We start from the raw sequence: 13,040 nt of genomic DNA, 5'->3' as shown, positions 1-13,040 counted from the left end.
TTAATTTAACTTAGAATAACTTTTATTTACTTGTTTTTATTTTATTTTGAGACAGGGTCTTGCTCTGTTGCCCAGGCTGGAGTGCGGTGGTGCGATCACTGCAGCCTCGACCTCCCAGGTTCAAGCCATCCTCTTGCCTCAGCCTCCAGAGTAGCTGGGACCACAGGCAGGTGCCACCACACCCAGATAATTTTATTTTTATTTTTTTAAAAGATGGGATATCTGGATCTCCTTATGTTGCCTAGGCTGGTCTCAAACTCCTGGGCTCAAGCAATCCTCCTGCGTTGACCTCCTAAAATATAAAATAACTTTTAAAGTTGCAAATTACCAAAAAGATTTTGGAAACTGTTTATAAGTAGACAGAATTTATAAAACAATTATTGTTTAAAAGTTCATTTATACCGGGCATGGTGGCTCATGCCTGTGATCCCAACACTTTGGAGTCAGAGGTAGGAGGATCGCTTAAGCCCAGGAGTTGGAGGCTGCAGTGAACTGCGACCACACCACTGCACTTGAGCCTGGGCAATGGTGTCTCTAAAAAGTAAAAATAAAAAATGTTAATTTAGGCCGGGTGTGGTGGCTCACACCTGTAATCCCAGCACTTTGGGAGGCCGAGGCGGGTGGATCACCTGAGGTCAGGAGATCGAGACCATCCTGGCTAACACGGTGAAACCCCGCCTCTACTAAAAATACAAAAAATTAGCGGGTGTAGTGGCGGAGCCTGTAGTCCCAGCTACCTGGGAGGTTGAGGCAGGAGAATGGTGTGAACCCGGGAGGCGGAGCTTGCAGTGAGCCGAGATGGTGCCACTGCACTCCAGCCTGGGTGACAGAGCGAGACTCCGTCTCAAAAAAAAAAAAGAAAAGCATGGTAGTCTCGTTCTGCTCCTCCCCGCACCCTCCTCCTCCCACAGCTGACCTGCGTTAGCAATTCATTTTTACTGTGTATTCTGCTGTTAGTTTGGGTTTATAGTTTTATGGTCTTAAAGACTGAGTGGCGGTAACATAAACTTGTTTTACTACTAAGCCCAGAACAAAGCAAATTATACCTGCATTGTATTTAATGCTGACAATTCTGAAGCCATTCCTTTTTTAATTTTACCAACATTCTTAAAACTAGTTTTATTTACCAAAGATTATCCCAGATCACAAACACTTATTTTAAAAATTTGGCACCGGGCGCGGTGGCTCACGCCTGTAATCCCAGCACTTTGGGAGGCCAAGGCAGGCGGATCACAAGGTCAGGAGATCGAGACCATCCTGGCTAACACGGTGAAACCCCATCTCTACTAAAAAATACAAAAAAATTAGCCAGACGTGGTGGTGCATGCCTGTAGTCCCAGCTACTAGGAGGCTGAGGCAGGAGAATGGTGTGAACCTGGGAGGCGGAGCTTGCAGTGAGCAGAGATCAGGCCACTGCACTCCAGCCTGGGTGACAAAGTAAGACTCCGTCACAAAAAAAAAAAAAAGTTTGGCTTAGTTTCTATATTTCTCAGATTTTAGGAATGTTTTGTTTACATAAGTACTTGTCTATCTGTAAGCCAAACTGAATATAACTTTTTAAAGATATTTTATAAATTAATTTGGTAATACCATCTGAGAAAAATCACGAATGCATAATATAAACACATATATACATAAAGAATACATAAACAGATACAAAACAGATCTTACAGCTATTGTTTTAGAATTTTTATTCTCAAGTCAGTAAAACATAGGTGTCTCTTCAATTTTTTTTTTTATTTTTTGAGACAGGGTCTCCAAGCTGGAGTTCAGTGGTGCAATCACGGCTCACTGCAGCCTCGACCTCCTGGGCTCAAGGGATCCTCCTGCCTCAGCCTCATGAGTAGCTGGGACTGCAGGTGAATGCCACCACGCCTGGCTAATTTTTTTTTTTTTGTGGGGGGGGGTAGAAATGGGGTCTGTCTCTGCTACCCAAGCTGGTCTTTCCTCATATTTCTCTCCAAGGTGTGCTTCTGGCCAAAATGAGACGAGTTAAGATTCCTCACTCAGATGGCTAAAGTTGTTTACCAATATTTGTGGAAAAGACTTCTAAGATTTTTTATTTGCCCAGTTTTCAATAAGTTTTTTCCCCCCGAGGACAGTCATCTCCCTGAAGTTTGTATTTTCAAAAAGATGATTCAGGTTTTAGAAGAGACGAGGTAGAAAATCTACATCTCGAAGGCACAGAGAAAAACCTGTGTTCTCAGAAGGAGTCAGGGACATGTTTAAGGTCAGAGGTCATCCTTGAGGAGGTCGTGGACTGGGTTTCCGGGAGCCACCGGGAGAGTTCCAGGAGCCGCAGCCTAGCTCAGCCTTCCCAGCCTCAGGCAGTTGCTTCTTGGGAGCAGAAAGCCCTGAAGTCCCCGTGCCAGGGCCGGTGTGGGAAGGGAGAGTTCTGGTGGGGGGGACATAGCTGTCAGAACCATGCAGGAAGAGGACATGGCGAGGACCGGAGGGGGCCAGACGGGAGAACAGAGCTGGCAAAAGGAGGAACGAGGAGTGAAAGCAGATGGAGAGAAGAGGCTCAGAGGAGTAGCCATCGGAAGCTCCCATGGACACCAGGAAGGTCCAGCAGGGAGTGGGCAGAGCTGGTGGAGCCAACGCCCCCAGGGCTTCCAGAAGAGTTTCCTGTGACCGAGAAGCTGGAGAAGCAGGAGCCAGTGAGAGAAGAGAGAGGCCTTGGGGCTGGGCACGGTGGCTCACGCCTGTAATCCCAACCCTTTGGGAGGCTGAGGTGGGCAGATCACCTGAGGTCAGGAGTTTGAAACCAGCGTGGCCAACATGGTAAAACCCCATCTCTACTAAAAATACAAAAATTAGGCAGGCGTGGTGGCGGGTGCTTGTAATCTAGCTACTCGGAAAGCTGAGGCAGGAGAATGGCTTGAACCCAGGAGGCGGAGATTGCAGTGACCTGAGATCGCGCCACTGCACTCCAGTTGGGCGACAGCAAGACTCCGTCTCAAAACAAACAACAAACAAACAAAGATTATATATATGACCTATCAGTTTCTCATTAAGTCAACTTTTGACCAGAAAACTTTTTTAAAAAAATCCTTTCAAATATCTTATTACCCTATTTCTGCTGGAAGAAACAGTAAGTGTTATTTGTGGCAGTACCGAACTCTTTTTTGTTCTACCTTTATTTTATTTTATTTTTTAAGACGGAGTCTTGCTCTGTCGCCCAGGCTGGAGTGCAGTGGCGTGATCTTGGCTCACTGCAAGCTCCGCCTCCCGGGTTCACGCCGTTCTCCTGCCTCAGTCCCTGAGTAGCTGGGACCACAGGCGCCGCCACCACACTCGGCTAAATTTTGTATTTTTAGTAGAGACGGGGTTTCACCGTGTTCGCCAGGATGGTCTCAATCTCCTGACCTCGTGATTCACCCGCCTCAGCCTCCCAAAGTGCTGGGATTACAGACGTGAGCCACCGCGCCTGGCCTGTTCTTCTTTTAAACAAAAAAGACTTTCAGGTGAGTCAAAACCAAAACCAGTAAGCTTTTTGTGACTTGATCATGATGAAAGAGACACCTTCAAAAGCAGGTGCAAAGGAGGCAGCCCCCCAGCCCAGAACCACCCCACAGACAGCAGAGAAGGGCCCTTGTCAGGGCAGGAGTCAGGAGTGCTTTCCAGCACTGACCCAGCAACAAAGGTGGAGGTGGGAAAAGCCCCTCGTGGATGGGGAACCTCTTACTACAAACCCCCTAAGAGCTGGCACCTTGGGCAGTGATGCTCGGCCTGGCGGAAACTAGGGAGAGAGTTCTCACTGGTCATAAAGCCAGGCTCTCGAGATACAAGACAAACAGGAAAGAAACACCTGTCCCTGGGAGGAAAGCACCTGTGGGCACCAAAACCAAATTTACACACGAGTCGCGAGCCACACGCATGACTTTCTCCTGCCAAGCTGAGCTGGGAAAAGCAGGGACAAGACGTGTTTGCCTCCCACCCTCAGCCGGGTCCTGCAGACAGAATCCAGAGAGCGGGCTGTGGTCAGAATCCCCTCTGACCTCAGCTGGCTTCGTGTCAGTCTCCTGGGATCTCACCCGCAGGCTCCGGAGCAGGCTGCCTGTCAGCAGCTGAGACCCGAGGCACACACGACAGAGGAACGAGAGCACACGCGTGTGTGGGACGCGGACACTCCACGTTTCACACGACGGAGGAATGAGCACACGTGTGTATGGGACGCGGACACTCCACGTTTCACACGACAGAGGAACGAGAGCACACGTGTGTATGGGACGGAGGCACTCCACGTTTCACATGACGGAGGGATGAGAGCACACGCGTGTATGGGACGCAGGCACTCCATGTTTCACACGACGGAGGAATCAGCACACGTGTGTATGGGACGCGGACACTCCACGTTTCACATGACGGAGGAACGAGAGCACACGTGTGTATGGGACGCAGGCACTCCACGTTTCACACGACGGAGGAACGAGAGCACACTCATGTGTGGGACGCGGACACTCCACGTTTGTGAACCTTTCCTGCACCCATCACCTCAGTAAACCCTAGGGTGGCGCGTGGGCCTTGACCCCAGGTCCAGGCCCTCTGCCCAGGGCCCTCCTCAGCAGAGCCCGACTGTGCCCGCTCCACAGCAGCTCAGGTCGGGTTCTCATAGCTGGTGAAGCTGGAAAGCCTCTCCCGCAGAGCCTTGAAGCAGGGTCTCTGCTCAGGGTCCCTGCACCAGCATGTCAGCATCAGCTTGTGCACGCTGGGCGGGCACTCCAGAGGGCAGGGCATGCGGTAGCCGGCATCCACCCTCAGGAAGGCCTCGTGGTTGGACATGCCTGTGGCCGACAGGGATGAGAAGAGCTGGGGCCCACCTGCCCACCTTCCCCAGGAAGCCACACCAGCCACCCACTGCACCTCCCTGGGGCCTTCCCCGCAGACTTGGCTGCCATGCCTTGGTGCCACCCAGCACACTGTCTGCTGCTAACACCTCCCCCTGGATGGGGCTCCAACGGGCGGCTCCAGGCACCGGCCTGGGTGCTCAGAGAATGGTGCAGGTGTGGAGTTCAGGCGATGGCTGGTGGCGGAGGGCCCTGCAGCCCGTGGGGGATCACCCCCACCATCCCTGCTGGCCACCCAGGACCTCCCCCACTCTGTCTCCCATGCCCAGTCAGGGACACTGGGGGCAGTACCTGGGTAGGGCACCTGACCCCTGCTGAAAATCTCGTGCAGGAGAACCCCAAAGGACCACACGTCAGATTTGGTGGAGTAATGGCCTCGGGAGAGTGCTTCGGGGGCCGTCCACTTGTAGGGGACGTTGCGGTCATGGGAGAGGTAGACGTCCTCCTGCAATCAGGCTGTGCTGAGTGGGCCGTGGGGGGCTGCCTGTGCCCTGCCCCTGAAGCATGACGGGCACAGCGGCCGCACTGCCCCAGCACGCACGCACGGCCGCTGCAGCTAAGACCGCGCTGGGGCCTGACCACCTTCAGGAGCCCAGCTTCCCCTGGGATTCCAGGTGCGTGGGGCTGGGAAGGCCCGGGGGTCAGGGAACTGGGAGGCTCCCAGGCCGTCAGAGGGGCCCAGGGCTGGGCCAGTGAACGAGGCACATGAACAAGGCAGCGGTTGCATGGTGGGCCCTGCTGCGTGCGCCATTCGGAATGGGGGCCCCACCGGACTCACGGTGGCTTCCCACCTCCCTGCTCAGCCCGGGCTCCCGAGGGCAGGGGCCACATCCTGCTCCCAGCCGAGTCCCCAGCCCCACACACAGGAAGCCCCGAGCCTTCCGACCACGCCCTCCGAGGGCCTTACCTTGATGAGCCTGGCTAGCCCGAAGTCCCCAACTTTGCAGAGGGTGTTTTCCCCGACGAGGATGTTCCTGGCGGCCAGGTCCCGGTGGATGTAATTCTGAGACTCCAGGTAACACATGCCCTCAGCCACCTGCCAGGCGATGTCCAGCAGCTCCGAAACGGGCAGGACTCTCTCATCAGAATCTGCAGAGGGGAGTGGAGCCTGGGGTCAGCTGAGCCAGCTGCGGTAGGGACGGGGTGGGGAGGCTGGGCTGTGTCTCAGCTGCCTCCAGGCTCTGCGGCCTCAGAGGAGGGGCCGGGCAAAGGGCAGCTGGCCTGGTTGAAAATTGGAACTGCAGGTCAGCTGCCGCCCTTCTGGAAGGCAACTGTGTGTCAAGAACCAAGGAGCAGGCTGGGCGTGGGGCTCATGCCTGTCATCCCAGCACTTTGGGAGGCCGAGGCGGGTGGATCACGAGGTCAGGAGGTCGAGACCATCCTGGCGAACATGGTGAAATTCCGTCTGTACTAAAAATACAAAAAATTAGCCAGGTGTGGTGGTGGCGCCTGTAGTCCCATCTACTCGGGAGGCTGAGGCAAGAGAATGGTGTGAACCTGGGAGGCGGAGCCTGCAGTGAGCCAAGATCGCGCCACTGCACTCCAGCCTGGATGATAGAGTGAGACTCCGTCTCAGAAAAAAAAAAAAAAAGAAAGAAAACAAGGAGCGGTTCCTAGTGGCCTAGCCCAGTGATTTCCTTTCTGGAAGTTTGCTATGACGCGGGAGGAGCTTGATGCGGAAGGACCAGCGAAGAAGCTCATGACTGTGTGATGTAGGCGGCGGGAACTCGAGCAGGAGAATGGCTGAGTGACAGCAGCATGCGGCCTGGTGGTGCCTGTTACCCCACATTCCGTCCCGGAGGACCCTGAAGGGCGTGGGGACCGTCTGAGATGATCACGGAGCCTTTCGCTCAGAGCTCAAACGTGAGTGGTGCCTCAATGTAGCTCTCCTCAGACACACACGGCATTTTTCCTCTGCCACAACATTCCCTCCCATTCTAACATCGGAATCCAAACTGCGTCTTCACGCACGGGCATCTCAATTCCCTGGCAGGGATTGTCTTTTTTTTTTTTTTTTTTTTTTTTTTTTTTTTTTTTTTTGAGATGGAGTCTTGCTCTGTTGCCCAGGCTGGAGTGCAGTGGCCGGATCTCGGCTCACTGCAAGCACCGCCTCCCGGGTTCACGCTATTCTCCTGCCTCAGCCTCCGGAGTAGCTGGGATTACAGGCGCCCGTCACCTCGCCCAGCTAGTTTTTTTTTGTATTTTTAGTAGAGACGGGGTTTCACCGTGTTAGCCAGGATGGTCTCGATCTCCTGACCTTGTGATCCGCCCATCTCGGCCTCCCAAAGTGCTGGGATTATAGGCTTGAGCCACCACGCCCGGCCGGATTGTCTTTGATTTTGGTGATAAAGGTAATAATGGAACTTAGAGACGATGAAGTCTTTGAGCCAATGCGATCTGTGTGTGTGTGTGTGTCTGTGTGTGCCTGGTGTGTCCGTGTGATCTGTGTCTGTGTGTCTGTGTGTGTCCGTGTGATCTGTGTGTCTTGTTTGTGTGTCTGTGTGTGCATGTGTGTCTGTGTGTCCATCTGTGTGTGTGTGCGTCTGTGTGTCTGTGTGCGTGTGTGTCTGTGTGTGCATGTGTCTCTGCGTGTGCATATGTGTGTGTGCGCATTTGTCTATGTGTCTGCGTGTGTGTGTCTGTGTGTGTGTGTGTGCGCGTGCAGACATGGGGGTGTGTGTGCACTTTATTTCCTCATGCACCCCCTCTACCTCCAGCGAGAGCCCCGGCCCGTGCCACTCACCACGAAGCAGCTCCAGCAGGCTGCCCTTGACCATGAGCTCCGTGATGATGTACACAGGGTCCCCCACGGACACCACGGCGTACAGTGCCAGGATGTGTTTGTGCCGCAGCTTCTTCATGGCCTGGATCTCCGACTGCAGCGTCTGCTGGTGCAGGAGGTTGTCTGCGGGGATGGGTGGCCTTGGTGGGTGCAGCCCCTGACCCTCCCCTGGCCCCAAGGAAGAGGCCAAGGCAAGGCTCTGCCCACACACTCAGCAGCTGTGCAGAACACACGGACCTCCTGCCCCCGACAGAGCACCTGGCTCCTGCGGCCACGAAATGGCAGACACAGCCGGCCCCACAAGCCCCCAGCCTGGCGTACCCATGGGGCCGTCGTGGCCACCCGATATCTTCCTGCGCCCGGCCCAGATCTCTGACGTGGAGGCCAGACCTCTGCTGGGGCCCAGGGAATTTCCGGGGAAGCTTTTCTGTTTGAGAGGGAGTCTCGCTCTGTCGCCCAGGCTGGAGTGCAGTGGCGCCATCTCGGCTCACTGCAAGCTCCACCTCCTGGGTTCACGCCATTCTCCTGCCTCAGCCTCCCGAGTAGCTGGGACTACAGGCTCATGCCTCCACACTCGGCTAATTTTTGTATTTTTAATAGAGACAGGGTTTCCCCATGTTGGCCAGGTTGGTCTCAAACTCCTGACCTCGTGATTCGCCCACCTCGGCCTCCCAAAGTGCTGGGATTACAGGTGTCAGCCACTGTGCCGGGCCTAAAATTTTATTTTATAATAAACGTATTTAGGTAAAAACACAGGTGCAGTTGAAAGGGAACCACTCCCGCATGGATGCTGTGGGTGCTGCGTGGGGCTTGAGGCCGGAGGTCCCTGTTGGCAGGGCGGGAGGGTGGCCCAGGGCGGGCACGGGGCCACACAGAGCCCTGACCGGGGCTCACTCACCTCGAGAAATCACCTTAATGGCCACCTGGACCAGGTCTTTCCAGAGCCCCTCGAAGACCTCCCCAAAGTAGCCGGACCCCAGCTTCCTGCAGAGTGTGAACTCCTCCCTCGGCCTCTCCCAGTCATCCCAGTGGGGCAGGGGCTCAGGCTCATGCTGGAGGGAGAGTCGGGGACACAGGGCAGGGGCTCATCCTTCAGGAACTGCCAGTCTGAAGCCAGCACAGGGAGCCTGGATTTAGCCTCAGATTTAGGGCCACGTTCAGCTTGGGTTGGGGGTGTCTGAGTGTCTGACATGAGGCTGGACTCTCCCGGTGGCTGCCCCAAGCCCAGCACAAAACACCCGGAGAGACTGAAGCCAGGACCCTGCAGAGTGCACCTGGCCTCTCCGAGAGTGGCCAGGCCCAGGGGTGGTCTCCTGGCCTCACCCCCAACTCAGGCAAACACCTGTGTTCTGCAGAACCACGGGCTTTCCTCCAGCGGGCCACAGGTCAGTGAGTCAGGACCCCTCCCGTGCTGCCTGGCCAACCTCTCCCAGTAGGAAACGCCAGCCTGTGACCCCCCAGCCTGACCCTGTACGACCAAGTCAGGGCGGAGCGGCTACCTTCTGGCAGGGCGTGGCCAGCCGCAGGCCGTGGGACAGGCTCTGGGCCCTGTGGTAGTTCACAAGCTCGGGCAGGCTGGGGAAGGACACCGCCTCGTTCAGGTGTAGCTGGCCCCCGGCTCGCCGCCAGATCTTGTAGTGCCGCACAGCCTGCACGTCCCGCACTGGGAAGGAGAGCATGAGCGGCGTCACCGCCCCACTCCAGCACCTCCCTGCACGTCCCCAGCCCTGCTGGCCACACCTGCTCAGAGCTTCTGGATCCTCACAGTTGCTGTTGCTGCTTCCTCAGTACCCACCCCTGCGTCCCCTCCCTTGAAATGGCTCCCTCCTGCCCCGCACGCTCTGGCCGAGCTCTCTGGCCCCTCCTGCCCCCGTGCCAGGCAGCCAATGGCCTCTGCCTGGATGGCAGCTGCCTGAAATCCCAGCCACACTGAGATCCTCAGGGGCAGGAATGGGGTTTCTTCGTGCCTCATGCACCCCAGACTCAGGGTCTCATGCTGGACGAGGTTCCCACAGGTGCCAGGACCTCCCATGAGTGCCTCAGGCAGGGCTGGCCGGAGAAGCCCCTGCCCTCCCAGGGAGGGGCCCTGCCCCATGACTGTCCCAGGCCCCAGGGAGGAGCGGGCCAGGTGGGCGGAGGGGATGGGGGCTCCCTGGAGAGGAGCCCATGTCCCCAGTCACAGCCCGAGGGAGCCGGGTTCACCACATGGATGGGAGGGCTTAGAGCAAGGAGCCCCCGCAGGCTCGGAGGCCGGGCGCACCCGACAGGACGTAGTCGGCGCCTGGCTTCTCGCTGACCCTGATCAGGAAGGTGCCGGCGGCGTTACCCTCGGCCTGCAGCAGATGCACAGCTTCTGAGCGGGAGATGCAGCCAAAGAACCACCTGCAGGGGAGGAGTAGTCTGAGCCTGTGCGGACCTGGGCCCACCCCACATGGACCCCCGCGGGCCCCAGCCTGCCCACCTGAAACCCCAGCCACCCTTGCCTGCCACCTCAAGCTCCCAGCCCTGACCACAGCTGCTCTTGGGAGCTGTCGCTGACCCAGATGCCCTGAATGTCCCAAATGGCCAGGACAGGCCCCTGAGGACCCAGCGGGGGGAGGGGCAGGCTTGACCACACCCTGCCCTGAGTGGCCCATGTCTAGGGGTCAGAGCCGAGGGTGGAGTTGGGGAGGGCAGCTGAGCAGTAGGGCTGCCCAGAGCTGCCTGCACACACACCCACGTGTGACACGTACACACATCCACTCACACAGTTGCATACCCCCACACATGTGCACGGTTCAACCGCACACCTGAACACACACACACACGCATGCGGGCTCACTTGCCCACAGTCACTCACACACACTAACTCCCGGCTGCAGGGTGTGGGCCAGCCCTGGACTGTGGACTTCCAGTTGGAGCTCACAGAAGCTCCAGGTGACCTGTGCCCAGCCCTTTGTGACTCTGACTCCCTCAGGCCACTGGAACACGGACCCCACACAAAGACCACCGCCCAGCATGGAGCCCCTGGGGTCTACCCCCTCCGCTTCTGCACAGCTGGGAGCACTGCCCCACTCACCCCTCCAATCACCTGGCCTCCTTCCTACTCCTCACCTGAGCGAGTTCTCCGGGCCTCAGGGTCTTTGCATCTGGGAGCTGACCAGCCTCTGGCCAGACCCTATCCCTGCACCCCTGCTCCCTAACGAGGTGGTGGGTCTGGATGTGATAGAGGGGTCGTCACCATGGGCCCCTGCCCAATGGCTTCTTTACAGCCTCCCCTGCTTGTTGCTTGGGTCCCCCAGGAGCTAACCCTACACAGCCCGTGATTCATGCACGCACACAGTAGGTACCCAATCAATGATGAGAAAAGCGGGATCTCAGGAGTGTGAGTCGTAGAAATCCCTCCCCCAGACCCTCCCCAACCTGAGCTCCGAGCAGCCATGGATGCCGAGGCCAGACCACACCAGATGCTGTCTGGTTCCTCGCAGGGCACAACAGGCAGGAAGTTTGCCTGGCAGCTGGCCTGCTTCCCTAACTAGGTCGTGTGTCTGGTTCTGGCAGTTCGGAAACTGAGCAAGCTTCGTTCCCCGAAAGGCCCTGGAACGCCCCAACAGACCTTGTCACTGGCCACTGGACCCCTAGAAGTCCACCCTGGACCTCTGTCCTTCCTGGGTCCTGGGAGAGCAGTGTCTACCACCGAGCTGTGACAAGGATGAGTCCAAGGAAGGGGCCATGCCCTCTGAGCCCCCTGCTCCAACTCCTGTAGCGACAGTCCTGTGGGCACTCCACAGGAGCCAGGGTCCCCACCTTCCTGGGCCTCCCTGGGGCCAGCCCAGAGCCCTGTCCCTCCCTTGTGCCTAAAGGGTGGCCTGCGCCAAAGCTCCCAGGAGCTCAGGACACGCACGGTTCCGACTCCACGGTCTCCCTCTCGACCAGGTAGCTGTGGGGCACATAGCCCTGGGCCACAGCCCCACCCGCCTCGTCCAGCAGCGTGGCCCACCACCACTGCTCCTCCTTCCTGGCCACGTAGAAGACGTCCCCCGCTCGGAAGCTCAGCTCCTCATCCGTCCGGGCCTTGAAGTCCCAGAGGCCCACATACTTGGGGCCCAGGTGAGCCTGGTCCCGGGACACCATGGCTGGCGCAGTGGCAGGACCAGGCTGTGGCCCAGCTGGAGCACCTAGGGCTGGGCATGGCAGGCGGGCGGTCCCACTTCCTCGTGACAGGCAGGGAAGCAGCCACACCCAGCACCCACAGGCGCTCGAGAGCACCCCAGCTCCTCCTGAGGGCCCAGCCGGCCCCACGAGTCCTCACGCCCGCTGGGGCCCATCTGGGCACTTAGTGCCCCCGCCATGGGAACCTGCTGGGCAGGCAGCCACAGGGCCGGCCTGAGCGCAGGAGAGGGAGGAAGGAGCACTCCCCAGCTGGGGCTTCTCGGGGGTCCAACTTGTGGACACTCAGGCACTCAGGGAACCCAAGGGACCCTTGGAAATGAGCCTTGCAGCCTGAGGGCAGGAAGGTGAGGGCTGCAGGTGCTGCCTTCCCAACCCTCAGACCTGTGGGGGCACAGGTGGGGGCTTCTCTCCCCACTTCTGGAAGCTTCTCCTCCACCCGTTGGTGCCTCCCCTCACCCAGCCCCAGACTCCACCCCTGAGCACGGGGCCCAATGCCAGGAGCTGCTGTGGGCGGGCATCCTGAGAGCCGCCTCATGGGCAGGCCCGCCCTTGGGTAAGGGCCAAGCAGGGAAGAGGGATTGGAGTCAGGGCAGTGACAGCTGTGTGGGTCGGCCGGGAGGACTTCCCGGAAGAGGAGGGCCCAAGGGTTTTGGGGGATCCCTGGGGAAGCAGAGCCAGGGGCACCCACAGCTGAAGGGCATTGCCTTCCTCCATACGGACGCCAGGGGGCAGGGAAGGACCGTGAGTGTGGCCTGCAAGCGCCCACAGCGCTGGGGCCCAGGGCCGCAGCTCCCTCCCAGGCAGCTCCTCCAGCCTCCAGCCTCTGTCTCCTCCTGCCCAGCCCCATGACCCCTGCTCCCTTCCAGCTCACCTCCCCTCTCCCCACCCATGCCTGAGTGAGCCCTGGCGTGACCCGCACCTGGACCCAAAGGCCGCCTGCCCCCCAGCCCCTGAGACTCAAGACACCCCCTCCCCAAGAGCCCCTGCCCGCCCCACCCCCCGCTGACCCTCCTGTGTCCACCAGGGGGCTCCAATGCAGGGGCCTGGATCGGCAGCCTCAAGGGAGCAGGAAGGGGTGAGGAGGGAAGTTCAAAGTCTGCAAGGAATGGCAGGGAAAGTCCCTAAACTCTGCGTATTTGAACTTTTATTTTTATTGCAAAGAGAAATAATGGAACCTTCCGCTCATTGTTTGGAGATTAAGAACAATAATTATTTAACAGGTTCATAGATTTCTAGGCAGCCCAGCTCAGGACTGA

General features: G+C 57.8%; 1 protein-coding gene across 2 annotated transcripts; it reads right to left on the bottom strand.

Annotated features, from left to right (window-relative positions):
* Positions 1-3,472: 3,472 nt before the first annotated feature.
* Positions 3,473-11,791, bottom strand: PTK6 (protein tyrosine kinase 6). Of its 2 annotated transcripts, none has more exons than XM_010365227.2 (8): positions 11,516-11,791; positions 9,893-10,014; positions 9,132-9,295; positions 8,531-8,684; positions 7,594-7,755; positions 5,758-5,939; positions 5,142-5,295; positions 3,473-4,787 (listed from the first exon to the last, which is right to left on the bottom strand). In XM_010365227.2, the coding sequence occupies exons 1-8, from the start codon at positions 11,743-11,745 to the stop codon at positions 4,600-4,602; spliced, it is 1,356 nt and encodes a 451-aa protein (XP_010363529.1). In that variant the 5' UTR covers positions 11,746-11,791; the 3' UTR covers positions 3,473-4,599. The 2 variants fall into 2 exon arrangements, with proteins under 2 accessions (XP_010363529.1, XP_030770350.1); XM_030914490.1 differs by having other exon boundaries at positions 11,612-11,756.
* Between the last annotated feature and the right edge of the window lie 1,249 nt (positions 11,792-13,040).

The sequence above is a fragment of the Rhinopithecus roxellana genome, chromosome 13, assembly GCF_007565055.1.
Source record: "Rhinopithecus roxellana isolate Shanxi Qingling chromosome 13, ASM756505v1, whole genome shotgun sequence".
NCBI lineage: Eukaryota > Metazoa > Chordata > Mammalia > Primates > Cercopithecidae > Rhinopithecus > Rhinopithecus roxellana.
This window is presented reverse-complemented; position numbering and strand designations above follow the sequence as displayed.

Bases quoted from the DNA above. Each gene is read 5' to 3' on its own strand.
- PTK6 (XM_010365227.2), bottom strand. From the start codon at position 11,745: ATGGTGTCCCGGGACCAGGCTCACCTGGGCCCCAAGTATGTGGGCCTC. The intron at 10,015-11,515 runs GTGCGTGTCCTG...CCTCCCCTGCAG, and splicing joins GAGACCGTGGAGTCGGAACC to GTGGTTCTTTGGCTGCATCT. The intron at 5,940-7,593 runs GTGAGTGGCACG...TCCCCTCTGCAG, and splicing joins CCTGCTGGAGCTGCTTCGTG to ATTCTGATGAGAGAGTCCTG.